The sequence below is a fragment of the Pseudophryne corroboree genome, chromosome 2 (genome assembly GCF_028390025.1).
Source record: "Pseudophryne corroboree isolate aPseCor3 chromosome 2, aPseCor3.hap2, whole genome shotgun sequence".
Lineage (NCBI taxonomy): Eukaryota > Metazoa > Chordata > Amphibia > Anura > Myobatrachidae > Pseudophryne > Pseudophryne corroboree.
Genome location: NC_086445.1, coordinates 231330780 through 231348924, shown reverse-complemented (window position 1 = coordinate 231348924; position 18145 = coordinate 231330780). Strand labels below are relative to the sequence as shown.

Here is an 18145-nt window from a genome sequence, read left to right as displayed (position 1 = left end):
CATCGGGCACCACTCCAGGACCCTGGGCACCGGGCACCACTCCAGGACCCTGGACACCACTTCAGGAAACTGGGCATCGGGCACCACTGCAAAGGTTTGCAACTCTGCTTCCACAGGAAAATCAAGAGAGGAGAGAAACATTCTCCTTTGGTTCCTGAATCTATAATGGGGCTCCCTAGCCCAAGGACCCCAATTATAGGACAGAGTGCTTTTTAGTGTGGGTTGTGACAAGTACCTCTGCCACAGTAGAGACAGGAGTAGGTCTTGTATCCTGACTCAACTTGGCCAGAGGGCAGGACTTGTCGCCACACTTTGGCTTGCGCAACTCACAGGTCTGCAGATAGTGGCCTAAACCCCCACAATATAGGCATAAATCTAAGTTTCTGCGACGCAGGCGCTCCTCTTCTGAGAGCCTGGGCCGCAGAAAACTTTCAAACTTTTTCTCTCTAATTAAACCTGAGGATTCACTTGTCACCATACTGTGAACAAGAGTCTCTTTAGAGAATGAACTCTCAAGAACTTCTGGCAAAATAAGCAAAATTTTGGTCAGAAGGTTTTGCAGTCGCTTTAAGGATTGCTGCAAAACTTCCAGCCGCTCAGGTTTCAAAGCACTGAAAGCAGAGTTCAGGGCTGAGAGAGACGCCTGCAGGGCTTGCATAGTTGGCATAGGAGGATTTTAAACTAGACAAGACAAGACAAGACTAGACTAGACAAGACAAGACTGGACTGGATTTTTAAACAAGACAAGACAAGACTGGATTTTTAAACACTGGACTGGATTCTGCACACTGAATTCTAGACAGGACTGGATTCTAAACACTGGACTGGATTCTGCACACTGAGTTCTAGACAGGACTGGATTCTAAACACCGGACTGGATTCTGCACACTGAATTCTAGACAGGACTGGATTCTAGACAAGACACTGGACTGGGCCAAAAAAGAAAAAGTTTTATTTCTTTTTTGTTGTATGGCTGGTGATAATGTTAGGTTCCTGGTGCTCAGAACAAGGGAGATGTTGCGTAGTGAGTCCTGAGCACCAGAACGTGACGCAGAAATAAGGTGTGGTGTGGAAATAGCCCCTAGCACCCTACCTCCATTGTTTCACCCGTGTGGTCAGTTCATGCCTGAGTGACTATGGTTTCTTGGGCCCACGGCAGCCGCGTTTGAAGGGCGGATTAGGTCTGCCCAACTCCGATGCCCCCAGGTCTTAGATTGAGAAAAGGCGTGAACCGAGACAGGATAATAACAAGGAGACCTCTAGCTAAAGCAAACAGAAGGCTAGGGGCTACTAACAACCCTAAAACTAAATATATGTGCGGCACGCCGCCAAAGGAAAAGAACAACCAAGGAAATGCTGTCCACTCGCCGACACAATACTGTTGTGTACCGGCGGTGACAGCATAAGCAGAACCCTCTGCAAAACACCAGTAACAAATTATAACCAAAGAATACTGCGGCCTAGGCCGGCGGACGCGGCAAAGCCGCTACTCACGGAACCGGTACAAATACTGGCAAACGAACTGGAACCCCCAAAGTAGCCGACACAGACTCTCAGAACCGGAGGACAGGCAGAATCCCAAACGACAGACCGGTGGACACCAAGAAGCCAGACACTCGCCCAGGCACAGACCAAGCCACAGGACTCCTGGACAGGAACGCTTCACGGCAGGACACAGGATCAGACACTGGAATCGACACAGGAACCGACACTCAGGAACCGACACTCAGGAACCGACACTGGAAGCAGCTGGACAGATACTGCTAGACAGGAGCTCAGGAACTGGCAGAGACTAGCTCAGAACTCAAGAACTCTGGAACTCAGGAAATATCACCAGCGTCTGTGAATTGCACTGAGCCTGAATATAACAGAGAGTCTTAATTAATTATGTCGTGCAGCTGCCCTGCTGCACAACTGAGAGGTGCAATCAACAGACAGGTGAGGCTGAACACATGGGAACAAGCTGCAATTACACAGACTCACCACCGGCAGCAAACAAGAGTATTCTTAAACCAGAGCAACGGGAAATCCTGGCCTGCAAGACAACTATAAACATAAAATAGGAATGAACCACTACCTGTGGTTCATAACAACCACTTGTCCAGTAGGTCCCACTGGAAGACCCTGGCATGGAATCGTCCATATTGTAGCGCCTCGTAAGCTGCTACCATTTTCCCCAACAGGCAAATGCAGTGATGAATTGATACTATTCTTGGTCTCAAAAGTTGTTTGACCATGCTCTGGAACTCCTGAGCCTTTTCCACTGGTGGAAATACTCTCTGTACCTCGGTGTCCAGTATCATTCCCAAAAATGATAATCTCATCGTCGGTTCCAACTGAGATTTTGGAAAGTTGATGATCCAACCGTGCTGTTGAAGTACCGCCAGGGATAACGCTATGTTTTGGATTAGCTTGTCCCTGGATCTCGCTTTTATGAGGAGATCGTCCAAGTATGGAATTATGTTGACTCCTTGTTTGCGAAGGAGAACCATCATCTCTGCCATCACCTTGGTAAATATTCTCGGAGCCGTGGAGAGCCCGAACGGTAAAGTCTGGAATTGGTAGTGGCAATCCTGAAATGCAAACCTCAGGTATGCTTGATGTGGCGGGTAAATGGGGACATGCAAGTAAGCATCCTCGATGTCCATTGACACCAGAAATTCCTTTTCCTTCAAGCTGGAAATCACCGCTCTCAGGGACTCCATCTTGAATTTGAACCTTTTCAAATAAAGATTCAGAGATTTTAGGTTTAAAATCGGTCTGACCGAGCCATCTGGCTTCGGTACCACAAACAGGCTTGAATGAAAACCTTGGTTCTTTTGTTTGGCAGGAACCAAGGAAATTATTTTGTCTTGACATAATTTGTGGATTGCGTTCAGGACATTTGTGCTGTCTTGAGCAGAAACTGGCAAGGCTGATTTGAAAAATCGGCATGGGGAAGGTCTTGAAACTCCAACTTGGGATATTATCTGTAAAATCCAAGGATCCAGGTCTGAGCGAAGCCAGACTTGGCTGAAAAATAGTAGACGTGCCCCCACCCGATCGCACTCCCACAGAGGAGCCCCAGCGTCATGCTGTGGCTTTTGCAGAAGTAGTTGCTGACTTCTGCTCCTGGGAGCCTGACGGTGTTGTAGGTTTTCTACCTTTTACTCTCCCTTTTCCTGTGAAAAAAGGGGTACTCTTAGCCTTTTTGTGCTTGTTGGGCCGAAAGGACTGCATAGTATGAAAATGATATACTTTTTTAGCCGGTGCAGCTGATGACGGCAGAAAAGCTGACTTGCCAGATGTAGTAGGTGATATCATGGCATCCAACTTTTCACCAAAGAGGGACTCACCATTGTAGGGGAGCACCTCAATATTTCTTTTGGATTCTGCGTCAGCATTCCATTGGCGGATCCAGAGCACCCTGCGGCTGAGATCGCCATAGCAGAGGCCCGTGAGCCCAGTAAGCCTACGTACTTCATAGCCTCAACCAAGTAACCTGCAGAATCTTTGATATGACCTAGAATTTGCAGCATGTCATCTTTATCGACCGTGTCAATATTAACAATCAAGTTGTCTGCCCACTTTTCGACTGCGTTACCTACCCACGCAGAAGCAATTGTGGGCCTGAGTAATGTACCCGTAGCAACATAGATGGACTTTAAAGTCGTCTCTAATTTGCTGTCAGCAGGTTCTTTTAATGAAGCTGACCCTGGGGCAGGTAAAATGATTTTCTTTGACAACCTAGAGACTGAGGTGTCTATCATTGGGGGTGACTCCCACTTACGCCTGTCCTCTTCAGGGAAAGGGTACGCTACCCGCAACCTTTTAGGGATAGCAATTTTCTTTTCCGGGCTAGCCCAGGATTCCTCAAAAAATTTATTTAAGTCCTTAGACGGAGGAAAAGTCACCACCTGTTTTTTATTTAATTTCAAATAATCTTTTTCCTCAGGTGGAGGTGTTGTGTCAGGAAATTCCAACACCTCTTTTATAGCGACTATCATACATTGAATGCTCTTAGCCAGTTTGGGGTCTACCTCCCTCAAATCCCCAGTGTCGACGTCAGTGTCGGAATCTGTGTCAGTGTCCCTTTGCATAATTTGGGCCAGGGACCTTTTCTGGGAACTAGAGAGGTCCCATGTGGATGATGTGGAGGAATCGGCAAATAGAGCATCCTCCACAGACTGTCTCCAATGCCTTGTCTGTTGTTCAGACTCAGAGAATTTCTTTGCTAGTTTAGACATATTACTCTGCAGCTTTCTCACCCACAGGCTCAGAACACTCTTGTGCCTCCAAAATGGGTTCCGCTGGGGAAGAGCTTTCTCTAGACATGGTATACACGTGTACAGTCACACCACTCACACACACGGGAGCTAATGGGGACAGACCTACACTAATGTCTGTCAGAGGGACCCAGAGGGAATTGCCAGTCCACACCACGCGCCCTATATGTTTATACAATGAATATATATATATATATATATATACAAACACAGTGCTTTATATCCAATATGAAGCCTGCAGACTTCAATAAATTATGTGCTCCCTTCCCCTCTATAACACCCTGGTACTTGTATCAGCAAAGTGTGAGGAGAAGCAGCGTTCAGAATCAGCGCTCCGGCGTCTCTGTGAGGAGAAAATAGCGGCAACTGAGTGTTACTAGCAAATATGAGAAGCCCCGCCCCCTGTAATGGTGCGGTTCAGCCACAGTAATACAATATTTATACTGGCAGGGGTATGTACACCAGCGGCTCCCTTGTGTGTACTTTAATGCCAGTGAGAGTAAGGATTTTATCATGTCCCTCAGAGCGCGCCCCACCCCGCGCGCTCTGCACCCTGTGCTGAGACATGTTTTTGCTCAGCGTCCCGCGCTGCGCTGGTACCTTTATGCCGCCATGAAGACCGGAGGGCCCCTCTCTGCAGGTCTCCGGTGAATACTCACCAGCCTTCTGACTTCTGGCTCTGTTAGGGGGTGGCGGCAGTGCTGTGGGAGTGAGCAGCAGCCAGGCAAGGGCTGTGTTCAGTAACCTTCAGGAGCTAATGGGGTCCTGTCAGCGGAAGCAGAGCCATTAAACTAACTGAGAAGTTGGTTCCTACTTCCCCCCCTAAGTTCCACGAAGCAGGGAAGCTGTTACCAGCAGCTTCCCTGTAAAATAAAAAACCTAACAAAGTATTTTCCAGCAGAACTCTGTAGAGCTCCACTGGTGTGCATCCAGTCTCCCGGGCACATTTTCTAAACTGAGGGCTGGAGGAGGAGCATAGAGGGAGGAGCCAGTTCACACTGTTAAAAAGTCTTAAAGTGCTGAAGGCTCCTGCGGAACCGTCTATACCCCAAGGTACTAAAATGGACTCCAGCATCCTCTAGATCGTAAGAGAAACAGGGTTATGGCACAAGGCCATTCTGCTACAAATGTCATACTGAAAGGTATGCGCACAAAAATGGGGTGTGGCTTTGCGACAACTAGGCCATGCCCCCATTTTTGCGGCGCCTGATAGTGGCTTGCCTTTGTCTACAGATCTTTTCTGGCTCTTTGCCTCTGACTGGTTGGCCACCCTTGTCCTAGGGGATGGACAGAATAAGAGACAGGAGGCAATAGTTGGAATTACAGAAATAAATGGATAGAATAAGACAGGAGGGGAAGAATATTAGCTAAAGATATCTAAGCAATAAAATTGGTGGTGGGGGTAGGGGGGCGTTCACGTCTATATTAGACTAGGGCGGCTGAAACCCTTAATCAGGCCTCGGGATGGCAACTGCCTCCGTTTGTAAAAACGTAGGCGTATTGCAGCCATTTTGTGTTTTTTTGGGGGGTAGGGATCTCCGTCAGAGGAGATGTCCTGTCCTCTGCGACAGGTGGCTTATGCGGAATCATGGATGTCATAATCCGCCTGATGGTAATTGGTTTGATCCGATGCTGCGTCCTAGGACACAGTTCGGATCACTAGTGTAGCAGGAGGCGTCTGCATGTAATAGACGCCTCCTGTTGCATCTACATGGGAAGCGGTCAAGATCCCGCCGGACGGAATCCCGGCGGTCGGAATATCGACACTGGAATACCGACTGGCACAATCACGACATATTCTTCCTCTGTGGGTGTCCACGACACCCATAGAGGGAGAATAAATGAGTGTGCTGAGCGTGACGAGCGCAGCGAGCCCACAAGGGGCTGCGTTGCGCTCGCCCCCCCTGTTGGGATTGTGCCGGTTGGAATCCCGGTGTCGGTATTCCGACTGCCGGGATTCCGTCCGGCGGTAATACGTACTGATCCCATCTACATACAGCGCTATCACTGTTGCTTCCCCACAAGGAGACTATGCTGATTAATTTGATATATGACACTTTTACAGATGTGTCCACATACACCTTTCCTAAAATGTAGCCATATGGCACGATTTGGCACACCACTGTATATTGTATGTGATGAGTCTCTGAATCTGTATACAAAGTGCTGCAATTTAGCAGCCACGGCTTTTTTTGCAATAAAAGTTCTGTTCTACTCTGTATACAGACTCAGTCACACACAGATATACAAGTGTCATATCAAAATAATCAGCACATTCTCCTTGTGCGTCCTAGCCACATTGTGTTGGTGGCTCACTCATGCTGCATGGAGAATTGAGGCTGGATATATGAGGACGCATCTGTAGATCACATCATCAGTAAGACCACCGGACATATTAGCCAGTGATCAAACCGTTGGGAACCGGATGAATGAATTAGGCACCTTTTTAGTTATTAATTTTGCAGTATACTAGACTGGTAACAGTAACTGGATAATATTGTGTGTCTCAATTTAATCATAAAAAAATCCAGAGTCTACATACTAATTGTATTGTACCACCTAGTATGATTTCCATTCCTCACCTTGTAGGATGTATTTAATAATACAGTAGCTACTCACAGGCTCTGATCATCTCTCCCGTATACACTATACTGCTATATATTAAATAGGTGCAGTTATAGATTATAAATCAATCTGACTGTGACTCTGAATATATTTGTTAAGAATCCCTGATACATGGTTATTGTTTTCCAATGACATTCAGACATGGACAAATTTGTTGGTACCCTTACAGCTCTGTGAAACAATGCTTCATTTCTCCTGAAAAGTGTTTAAATTATATTGTATACCTGCATGCCTTTTCTAAGACACGAAAAACAGCAAAGAAACTTTTATAAGCAATAAATTACTCCAAAAATATTCTAAAATGGCCTGGACAGACTTGTTGGTACACCTTTAAAAAGATGATAAGTAATTGGATTGCACTGATATTTCAAACTAATTGCTTTCTTGAATTAGCATGAAACATGTTTTCAATCTTCTAATCTGTAATTCTGCCTATTTAAATAAAGAAAAGTAGTTCCTCTGCTGTTTGGTATCATCATGTGCACCACACTGTGCATGGTCAAGGGGAGTCATTCCGAGTTGATCATAGCTGTGCTAAATTTAGCACATCTACGATCATTCACACTGACATGTGGGGGGACACCCAGCACAGGGCTATCCCGCCCCACATGTCATTGCCGCCCCCCCCCCCCTCCCTCTGCAGATGTGCAAAGGCATCGCACAGCGGCGATGCCTTTGCACTTCAAGAGTAGCTCCCGACCAGCACAGCTTTAGCGTGATGGCCGGGAGCTACTCATCGCTCCCCGGCCCGCAGCGGCTGCGTGTGACGTCACGCAGCCGCTGCGGCCCGCCCCCCCGTTCGGTCCGGCCACGCATGCCAAACGCCGCCGTTCCGCCCGCCCAGCTACCACCTCTGCCTGTCAATCAGGCAGAGGCGATTGTAGCGGCCCGACGGCCTTCTGGCATGCGCCGGTGCACTGCGGCGCCGGCCCATGCGCAGTTCTGACCCGATCGCACCGCTGCGATAAACTGCAGCATGCAATCGGGTCAGAATGACCCACATGAGAAAGCAAAGGAGAGAGTTGTCTGAGGAGATCAAATAGAAAATTCTAGACGAGCACATTAAAGTTAAAGGCTATAGGACCATGTCCAAGCAGCTTAACGTTCCTGTGACTACAGTTGTAAATAATATTAAGAAGTTTAAAGTGCATGGGACTATAGGCAACCTACCTGGATGCAGCAGAAAAGGAAAATCTTATAGATTTTAGAGTATTTCCTTTATTTTTTTCCTTATCTTTTTAGCTGGAAAAACATTATGCAGCGTTTAGCAAACAGCTGAAATTATCACAGCACAGACGAGTACAAATAGATCCGCTATTGAGACTGAATGACGTTAAGAAAAACTATATTTAACGTAATTCCTCAAAAAACTTGATTGCAGTAGAATCACATTTACATGAAAGATTCAGTTTAATCTTTTAGTTACAAAGTCTCTACAAAAATCTGTATTTTTCTAAAAAGAGATAAAATGTTCAATATATGGAAAGGATATAAAAATAAATTTATGACTACAAAATATGCATTTAAAACTATTTAAACAGAAAAATATAGAAACTATACAAATACACTAATATTAATAATACTAATGACTGTGCGATTAGCCAATCAAATGCCGGAGTTTAGCATTCAGATCCCTCTCCTTGGCTAGCAGTTCTCCACTATGTTTTTTGTAGGCTTCAAACTCTCTCCTCAGTTGCCCCAATTCATTCTCACTATTTCCCAGTCTTGTATTTAGTTGTACTATTCTGGCATCAGCATCGACAGCTGTTACGTCTCTCTGGAACCTCTCCTCAGCGTCTCTGATTGCCTTTTGGGCACTCTGTAGACGATTAGTAAGCTCAGCTGCTTCTCTCTGATGTTCTTGTAAGAGACGTCCTCTCTCCATGCATAGATGCAGAAGATCTTGCTTCTCTTTACTTAACTCATCCACTTTCTTTTCAGCATCCTTTTGTTCAGTCCTCCGTACTTCCTCCAAACGGCACAAGTCCTCCTTTACTTGGTGACAGGTTGTCTCGGAATCCTACAAGTCACATAAAATACTTTTAACAATGGATTTAAAAACATTGGGCTCTTTCTATTATTAATTAATTATCAGCAGTAGAAGGAAGGAAGAAAAGTGGTACACTTGGGAAGATTTTTGCACTCAGTACAACAGGCCATGATACACTGCCAGGAAATGCAGGAGTGCCTGTTGCACTTGCATCTATGGTAACTTTACCTTTACTGTTGACCTTTTTTCAGCTTAGCATAATTTTAAATCAATAGGTTACTTTACACATCTACAACTGCTGTACATACTTCGTGCATACAGGGTATGTTTCTTTGGGAAATATGATGCTATTGGGTGAACCCCAACCAGAGGAGAATGCAGTTGATCATGCCAATTGCACAATATCCATCTTGAACATTTAACGGAACTCCTCACTTCACTATCAAAAGGGGCATAGTGCATTTAAGAGCTGACGGGATCAGTACGAAATCCCGCTGGACGGGATCCCGGCGGTCGAAATACTGACACCGGAATCCTGACCGGCACAATCCCAACAGGGGGGCGAGCGCAACGCAGCCCCTTGTGGGCTCGCTGCGCTCGTCGTGCTCAGCACACTAATTTATTCTCCCTCTATGGGTGTCGTGGACACCCACAGAGGGAGAATGTGTCGGGATTGTGCCGGTCGGGATTCCGATGTCGGTATTTCGACCACCGGGATTCCGTCCGGCGGGTTCTTGACCGCATCCCGAGCCGACATAGGGGGTTATTCAGAGATGGTTGCAGATTTTGATATCACAGCAATCGGCGACCAATCTACTCACATGATGGGGCAGCCCAGCACAGGGCAAGGCCACCTAGCATGTGTGGCGCAGCCCCGCGATGCGATCACAATTCAATTGCGATTGCATCGAATAGAGGTCGACCCCCGCCATGCAGCATGGCTGCGTATCCAGGCAGACCGCTGCCATGCTTCTTATCACAGAAAATGCAGGCGACGTCATCGGCTGGCCCAGAAAACAGCCATGACACGCCTGTGTTTCCTGGCCTCCTCCCCCCAGTGGCACATCGCCGCCCCCGGGCACTCGTCAATCATGATGCAATTGCATCCTTCGGGGATGAGATTGCATCATGACAGCCTGTACACGCGCACTGCGGCCACTGCACGTTCGCACACGGCAAAACCCTGGCCTTCAGAGCAAACACAGCATCTGCGTTCAGCTCTAACTAAGGCCCATAATTAGAGTAATCAATACAGTTTTCTTTTATGGAATTCACCCACTTCTGTAGGGTCAGACAATGAGCTTGCACAAGTAAAATTGCTAATAGCTATGTTGGGGCCAATGTATTAATAAACGCGGAATTGCAATTGTTTGGAATAAAAATGTCCACACTATGGGGGTCATTCAGAACTAATCGCACGCTAGGTTTTTTCGCTGCCCTGCGATCAGATCAGAACGGCGTATGCACCGGAATGAGCAGGCGCGTCGTACAAGTACAAAGCGTATCGTTGCCCAGTGATGGATTGTACAGAGAATCAGTTTGCACAGCCGATCGCAAGGAGATTGACAGGAAGAGGGCGTTTGTGGGTGTAACTGACAATTTTCTAGGAGTGGTTGGAAAAACGCAGGCATGTCCAAGCGTTTGCAGGGCGGGTATCTGACGTCAATTCCAGCCCCAGACAGGCTGAAGTGATCGCAGCGGCTGAGTAAGTTCTGGGCTACTCAGAAACTGCACAAAACTTTTTTGTACCGGCCGGCTGCACATGTTATCGCACACTTGCAAAGCAAATATACACTCCACTATAGGCGGCGACTGTCTGCTCGCAGCAGTGCAAAAAAACCCTAGTAAGCGATCAGGCCTGCATGAGCCCCTATGTACTAAATTTAACTCACAGAGACAGTGGTAGCGATAACGGCTGTCCCTGCCAGTTACAGCACATGGGGGGAGTCTTTTACATTTTTAAAAGATTCCTTTTGTGTCAGTTTCCAGAGCCAGATGGAGGGATCGTAAGGCATAAAATAGTTTACATCATCTGAGCACGATAATGGGGACTGCACGGTATTCAGCATTTTGCAGTATACTTCTGTGAAATCTCCAACATTAGGCTATTAGTATATAGTGATGATACATAAATTATGCAGAAACTGTTGTTTCTGCATCATTTTATGAAAAACTAATCCCTAAGTACCTTAGCAGTGTATTTAGAACAATGGGAGCCAGGGCCACCAAGAAAACTGTACAAGCGTGGAGGGCAATTGTACTTTGCACCTGTACCCGTACCATCCGCCCGTCAAACATGTAGCCAGATACAGAGGTAACAGCTGGATAGCTTTCCTGCATTAGCTGACCTTTCAGTGTGAACTGTTCCACTCATAACAGCTGCCCACTGACTACTTCCCATTTAAGTAACTTCTGTTGAAAATTAAAGATGAATTCCCAGTGAGGGCGAGATAATATCTTATTACTTAAGAGCACTTTTCAATGGAGCCTTTTTCCCTAGCGTTTGTGGTTCATCTCACAGCTGTGACCCAAAACTGCCCTTACAAAGCTGCGTAGGGCATGCAAGACCAAGCAGACCAATTAGAAACTGTTATGACAGAGGTTACATTTACTTAGTACATTCCTCCTAACACTGGGGAGATTGCAATAGGGATATGGCATCACCGTGGCTCGCTGGGCCAAGCAAAAAAGAAAAAAATGTATAACCATTTTCAGGATGACACCACCCTCACTTAATCAAGATGAACATCTTAATTACGGGACAATTCCCTCAAATTGGGACTGTCCTACTGAAATTGGGACAGATGAGATCTATGTTATTAGTTCTCTCAATCACCCAATCTGCCTATTTAAACATGGCCTTAGCTACACTAAGTGGAAACACTCAGTCAGGGAGAAATTAGCTGGGGAAGCAAGTGGTAATTCTACTGTAAATCAATTATACCCCTTTCACACCGCCTGAACCGGGTCACAACCGGGAGCCGGACACAGGAGTTCCCAGGGTGCGACCCGCCTCAGATACCCCGCCGCCGCTGTCTGCAACCTGGCATATTGCCGGGTTGGTGACGTCAGCGGTGACGTGGCAGGGGCGGCCCTTGGAGATCACATGATCTCCAAGCACTACCCGTACACACACAGTGAACGGGAAACGGGTCGCATAGACCCGGCTCCCATTCACAGCGAGTCGGGTTGAACATAGGTTCAACCCTGCTCGCTACCAGGGTTGAAATACCAGGTCACTCGACCCAGTATTTTTTCCCTGGCACCTTTCAGACCGCACATGAACATGGGTTATACGCGCTCATGTGCCAATAACCTGTGTTCATAGCTGTAATGGCCAATATAGACACAGGGTGTGAACGCATGGTAGGAACTTTGGGGTGCTATGGGAAAGGTCTGGTAAAGGAGACATAAATACTATACATGTGTGATACATTATCCCAGCAGTCGGGATGCTGGCGGCCCCATTTCTGAAACCGGCATCCTGACAATTAGAATGCAGACAGGGGAATTATTTTGGGTGTGGTATGTTAGGTAGATAACACTTAGGTCGACCACTATTGGTCAACAGTAAGTAGGTCGACATGGTTTCTAGGTCAACAGGGACTATAGGTCGACATGTACTAGGTCAACATGAGTTTATTTTACTTTTTTTGGTGTTGTTTTCTCCGTACAGTGACCAAGAACCCCAATTAGTGCACCGCTTCGCTCGCCATGCTTCGGGCAAGATGTCTCGCTGCGCTCGGCACAGGTTACCTTTCCTAATTGTAGTCCACGTAGATCGTTAAGTATGAAAAAAATGCTAAAAATGTTTTTAAAAAACTCATGTCGACCTTTTGTCATGTCGACCTAGAGTCCATGTCGACCTAGAAACCATGACAACCTACTTACTGTCGACCAATAGTGGTCGACCTAGACAGTGTCGACCTACTTACTGTCGACCTAAAGACCGGATCCCAATTATTTTACCCTTCCCCTGCCCCCTACCCTAACCCGCCTGGGGTGGCAGCTAGGGCTAAGATACAAGGGGTGGCAGCTAGTGCTAAGACACTGGGTGTGACAGCTGGGGCTAACCCCCCCTGCAGTGCTTAACCCTAAAGGGCCCCATACACTACTGTGACATGTCAGACCCTCATGTCGCAGGCGATCACCCTTGTACCGCCCGGCAGCCTCCCGGGCGGCAGGATCGCATAAGATACATCGTATGCGGTCCTTTTGCTTACGATGGCCTTAATCGGATGAAATTGAGTATTATCGTTGTAGTGTACGGGGCCCTTAACCCACCCCCTGGGTCCTAACCGTCACACCGATACTTACCTTCGGGATGTCAGCAGTTGGTGTTCCGGAATTCTGGCGTTGGTCACAAAACCTCCGGCATCCCGACCGCAAGGATGCTGTTGGTTGGTTTTATTTATGAAATATAAGCGAATTATTCTGAGCATCTGCTCTGTCATTCTGAAGTGCTCACAATCATGTCTATAGTCAATGTAACATTCCAACTTTGGTTGTGAAAGCCTGCAGATTGTGTCAGTGGAAAGGTTGTTACCCAGTGCCACCATAGCCATGCTGCCCAAAGAAAGGAGCCGAAATCTCATATGGAAATCTGGAGAGCCCCCCTCCCTTATCACATTCTTCACTTGAACATACCTGTACTTGGCATGATTCTGAGTCAGTCATAAGCGGAAATCAGTAATAGCACTAGTAGTAACAGTAGTGATAGCTGTAGCCTAGCTGTAATAAGAGTAGTAGTGCTAGCAGTAGTAGCAATGATAGGAGTATTACTAGTAGTTGTAGTTGTAGTAGCTATATACGGGATCCGGATAGGATCCAGATGGCCAGATTCTGCCTGTCAAAAGCACAGATGCTGGAATCCCAACACAGCTGAGAATGTTGCGTCTGGAACCCCAAATGGGATCACAATCCCGCTGCTGGCATACCTACACCAGGGATCCCGAACACCCCACTGCCGGAACGCAAGAGAGGTAGGCTGCTGGGGAAGGGGGGGAGGGATAGGGGGTAGAGGTTAGGTATAGGCTGCTGAAGGTTAGGGTTAGGCTGCGGGAACAGGAGGGGGGGTTAAGTTTAGGCAACACGGAGTAGGGTTACGGTTGGGGTGGGGGTGATGGTTTAGGCTGTGGAAAGAGAGGGTTATGGGTCCATTCAGAGAAGGCAAGTATGCTGCAGTCGGTATTGGGTTGGGGTGGGGGTGATGGTTTAAGCTGAGGAAAGAGAGGGTCAGGGGTCCATTGGGGGAAAGTAAGTACTTACCTAACCCCTGTCTGGAGTCACACTGTAGGGATGCTGCGGTCGGTATTCTGACTGCCGGCATCGCGAACCCAACCCACTTAATAGTGTCAGTAATAGAACTAGAAAGTAGTAGTAGCCTGCAGCCCCGGACTCGCCTCCAGTCTCCGCTGTAAGAGGTGCAGCTCCTGGATCCTGCTCTCCTCCCGCCCCAGCAGCTCATCCACTCTCTTCTGCATTGGACCCAGCTCGGTGACCGCAGTCTGTAGCTGGGCCCGCAGCTCTTGGATGTCCCGGTCCCTCTCCAGCAGCTCTAGGTACTTGCCGTCACGCAGGCTCTGACACTCCTCCCGCAGCGCCTTGTTCTGCCGCTTGTATTCGTCTTTGAAGCGGATCATGTCCTGATGGTTGGCGGCCAGTGTCCCGAATCTGTCCTCCAGCCGGTCCCCCCGCGTCCTCTCTGCGGCCAGCGCGCTCCCCGCATCCGTGCACCGTCTCTGCAGCTCCCGGTTCTCCTCCTCCAGGCCCTGGCACTGCAGCAGCGTGTCATCCGCCCTCCGCTTCAGCATGCAGATGAGCTGTGACTGCTCGTCCAACCGGGACCTCAGCAGCCGGTTCTCCGTCTCCGCGTCCCAGGGCAGCGAGCTCAGCTTCTGTATAGAGGGGACACCGGCCTCATCGTCCTTGCTTCCCCCGGTATCGTCCGTCATTGTCAGGGCCATCTCTGGCTGGTGAGGATTATGCGGGACGCCAAAAGTTATGTCTCCATAGCAACCGCTGTTGTCAGTTGCTATGGCCGACATTGCTTCAGCAGGGATCAAAATATGTACATATTCCATGCTTATATGTGTAACAGTGTATGATGCTTATATGCCTGTTACCTATATGTATGATACTTTTGTAATATGTATGATACTTATATATACTATATATAAAAATGTATACGTATGCATACCTCCCAACATGACTCTCTCCAGGAGGGACAGAATGCTCTGCTCCTGAACTTCCCTCTTAATGTGTGATTGCCATCACCTGTGCTGAAACACCTTTCTTATCCATTAATCTGTTCAACACAGGGTGCTGGTAATAATAAATGATGAGAAAAGTCCAGGAGCAGAGCATTGTGTCCCTCCTGGAGAGGATCATGTTGGGAGGTATGCGTATGATACTTATATGTAATATGTATGATATGTGTGTGTATAAAATGTATGATACTTATATATATTATATTTCTCTTTTTTTTTTTTTTTTTTTAATCTTCATTGCTCGCTTCCAACCCACCATGTGTTTTTCCTGTAATGTTTACCTCCACTGATTGCACACCTTGCCATTGTGCCCTACATGCAGGGTACATCATACTACTACATAAGCATCAGTTTTCCCATATATGAACTTGGCCCAGTGCTTAAAGTGGTCCTAGAGAGGTGGTGGAACTCACCCCCCTCCCCACGGCGCCCATGAAATAAAGGTATTGCGCGCGCCGTAGGCGCGCGCAGCAAAAAGGGGGTGTGGTCTCAAAAAGAAATGGGCGTGGTCACACAATAGTAATAATGCCCACAGTAGTAGTACCCAAGTGGAAATTTTGAAGTGGGGGTATGGAAAAGTGAAGGATGCAATTATGTGCGCGCCGAAGGCGCGCGCACTCCTGACAAGGGGGCGTGGCCACGCAAAAGGGGGCGTGCCCTTCAGTGTAGTTTACCACACCATATACCCCTTATACACATTATGCACCACAATAGTAGGACCCCTTTCACATTATAGCTCACAGTATGAGCCGAAATTCACATTTATACCACACAGTATGAGCCACATTCATATTACACCACACAGTATGAGCCAAATTCACATTACACCACACAGTATGAGCCAAATTCACATTACACCACACGGTATGAGCCGAAATTCACATTACACCACACAGTATGAGCCGAAATTCACATTACACCACACAGTATGAGCCGAAATTCACATTATAGCACACGGTATGAGCCGAAATTCACATTATAGCACACAGAATGAGCCAAAATTCACATTATAGCACAGAGAATGAGCCGAAATTCACATTATAGAGTGACAGAGTGACAGGGAGAGTGACAGCAGGGACATGGAAAGTGACAGCAGGGACATGGAAAGTGACAGCAGGGGAATACAGTAGGGACTAGGGAGAGAGAAAGGCAGCAGGTTAGATTACCTGTTTAGCAGCGGCAGTGGTCTGCGGTGCTGTGGATGAGTAGGCTGTGGTAGGCGTGACGTGGAGGAGGCTGTGGGCCTCGGAGATAGTGCGGAGGAGGAGGCTGTGGGTGCGCAGAGGTCCGAGGGCGGGGCGGCAGAAGAGGCTGAGGGCGGCTGCAGTGGATCTGGAACCAGGCTGGCTTTATTATCCCTGCCGCCGCATCGAGCTCCTGTGACCACGGCGCTAATATTTCAAAACTGCTGCGGACCGGCAGCCAATCAGCGACAGATTTGAACTAGTAGTGCCGCGGTCACAGAAGCTCGATGCAGCGGCAGGGATAATAAAGCCGGCCTGGTCCCAGATCCGCTGCAGCTGGGAGTCTGGAACCTGGGCTTCCAGTGCGGCGGCGATGGTAGGGGCGGAGCGACGGAGGGCGGACCGGGAACGCAGCTTCTTTGTCGGCCCATACAGTAATGCCCCCAGCAGTAGCATCCCTTATACAATGCCCACAGTAGTAGTGCCCCTTATGCAATGCCCCCAACAGTAGTGCCCCTTATGAAGTGCCCCCTTTACAATGCCCTCATTAGCTGTGCACCCCATCAGTAATGCCCTTAATGGTAATGCCCCTGTGTAGTATTGCCCCTAGTCGTTTAGCCCCTGTAGTTTAGCCCCAGTAGTCATGCCCATACTGGTAATGCCCCTGCAGTTTTGACCCCAGCAATTTACTCCCCCCCCCCTCTAGTTTAGCCTCTGAGTGGTAATGCCCTCAGTAGTTTTGCCCTCATGTAGTTTGCCCCATGTAGTTTAGCCCCCAGTGGTAATGCCCCCTGCAGTTGTGCCCCCAGTTGTTTAGGCCCTGTAGTTTAGCCCCCATGTAGTTTGCCAAAGTTAGTAATGTCCCCAGTAGTTTGCCCCCTTGTAGTTATACCCCCAGTAGTTTAGCTCCTGTAATTATGCCCCCTTGTAGTTTAGCCCCCAGTAGTAATGCTGCCAGTAGTTTGCCCCCTTGTAGTAATGCCCCCAGTAGTTTGCCCCAGCAGTAAAGCCCCCCAGTAGTTTGCCCCCAGTACTAGAGTCCCCCAGTAGTTTGCCCCTCTGTAGTTTGCCCCAGTAGTAAAGCCCCCCAGTAGTTTGTCCCCAGTACTAAAGCCCCCCAGTAGTTTGCCCCCAGTACTAGAGCCCCCCAGTAGTTTGCCCCTCTGTAGTTTGCCCCAGTAGTAAAGCCCCCCAGTAGTTTGTCCCCAGTACTAGAGCCCCCCAGTAGTTTGCCCCTCTGTAGTTTGCCCCCAGTACTAGAGCCCCCCAGTAGTTTGCCCCTTGTAGTTTGCCCCCAGTACTAGAGCCCCCCAGTAGTTTGCCCCAGTAGTAAAGGCCCCTAGTAGAAACGCCTGTGGTACACATATAGGAGGGAGGGGGGGGGGAAGAACTATACTTACCTAGCCCCGCTCCCGCCGCAGTCCTCTCTCGCCGCCCGCTCCTCTGCACTATGAGAGAGACGTCATGACGTCTCTCCCATAGCGCGCACTGACAGAGCCGGAAGCCGGAGCTCAGTACTGAGCTCCTGCCTCCGGCTGCCGCTGCGGAGAGGGAGACGGGCGCCCGCTGGTAACGCGATCTCAGCGGGCGCCAGGCATCTCCCTGCAGCGCCGCCCGGGACATCGGGTTAGGTGAGCCGGGGGAGGCGGAACTGCGTTCCGTCTCCTGGTGGAACTGACGGAACGCAGTTCCGGCCCGTTCCGGCTCACTTTAACCCCTGACTTGGCCCTTGTATGGCTCACCTCCCACAGTGTAACCTTCAAAGTGCGCCCAACATGGCTGCCCCATATGGTACACTTGTGGATGGGATGA

The 18145-nt window shown here is 48.4% G+C and overlaps 1 protein-coding gene and 1 long non-coding RNA gene across 2 annotated transcripts in view; one reads left to right on the top strand and one right to left on the bottom strand.

Annotated features, from left to right (window-relative positions):
* Positions 1-18145, top strand: part of LOC135011260 (uncharacterized) — a 263022-nt gene that overhangs the window by 180715 nt on the left and 64162 nt on the right. The gene's annotated exons all lie outside the window — the stretch shown is intronic.
* Positions 8111-14978, bottom strand: CCDC89 (coiled-coil domain containing 89). The gene is made up of 2 exons (XM_063952444.1): positions 14283-14978; positions 8111-8910 (listed from the first exon to the last, which is right to left on the bottom strand). Exons 1-2 carry the CDS (start codon positions 14961-14963, stop codon positions 8488-8490), a joined length of 1104 nt encoding a protein of 367 aa, XP_063808514.1. The 5' UTR covers positions 14964-14978; the 3' UTR covers positions 8111-8487.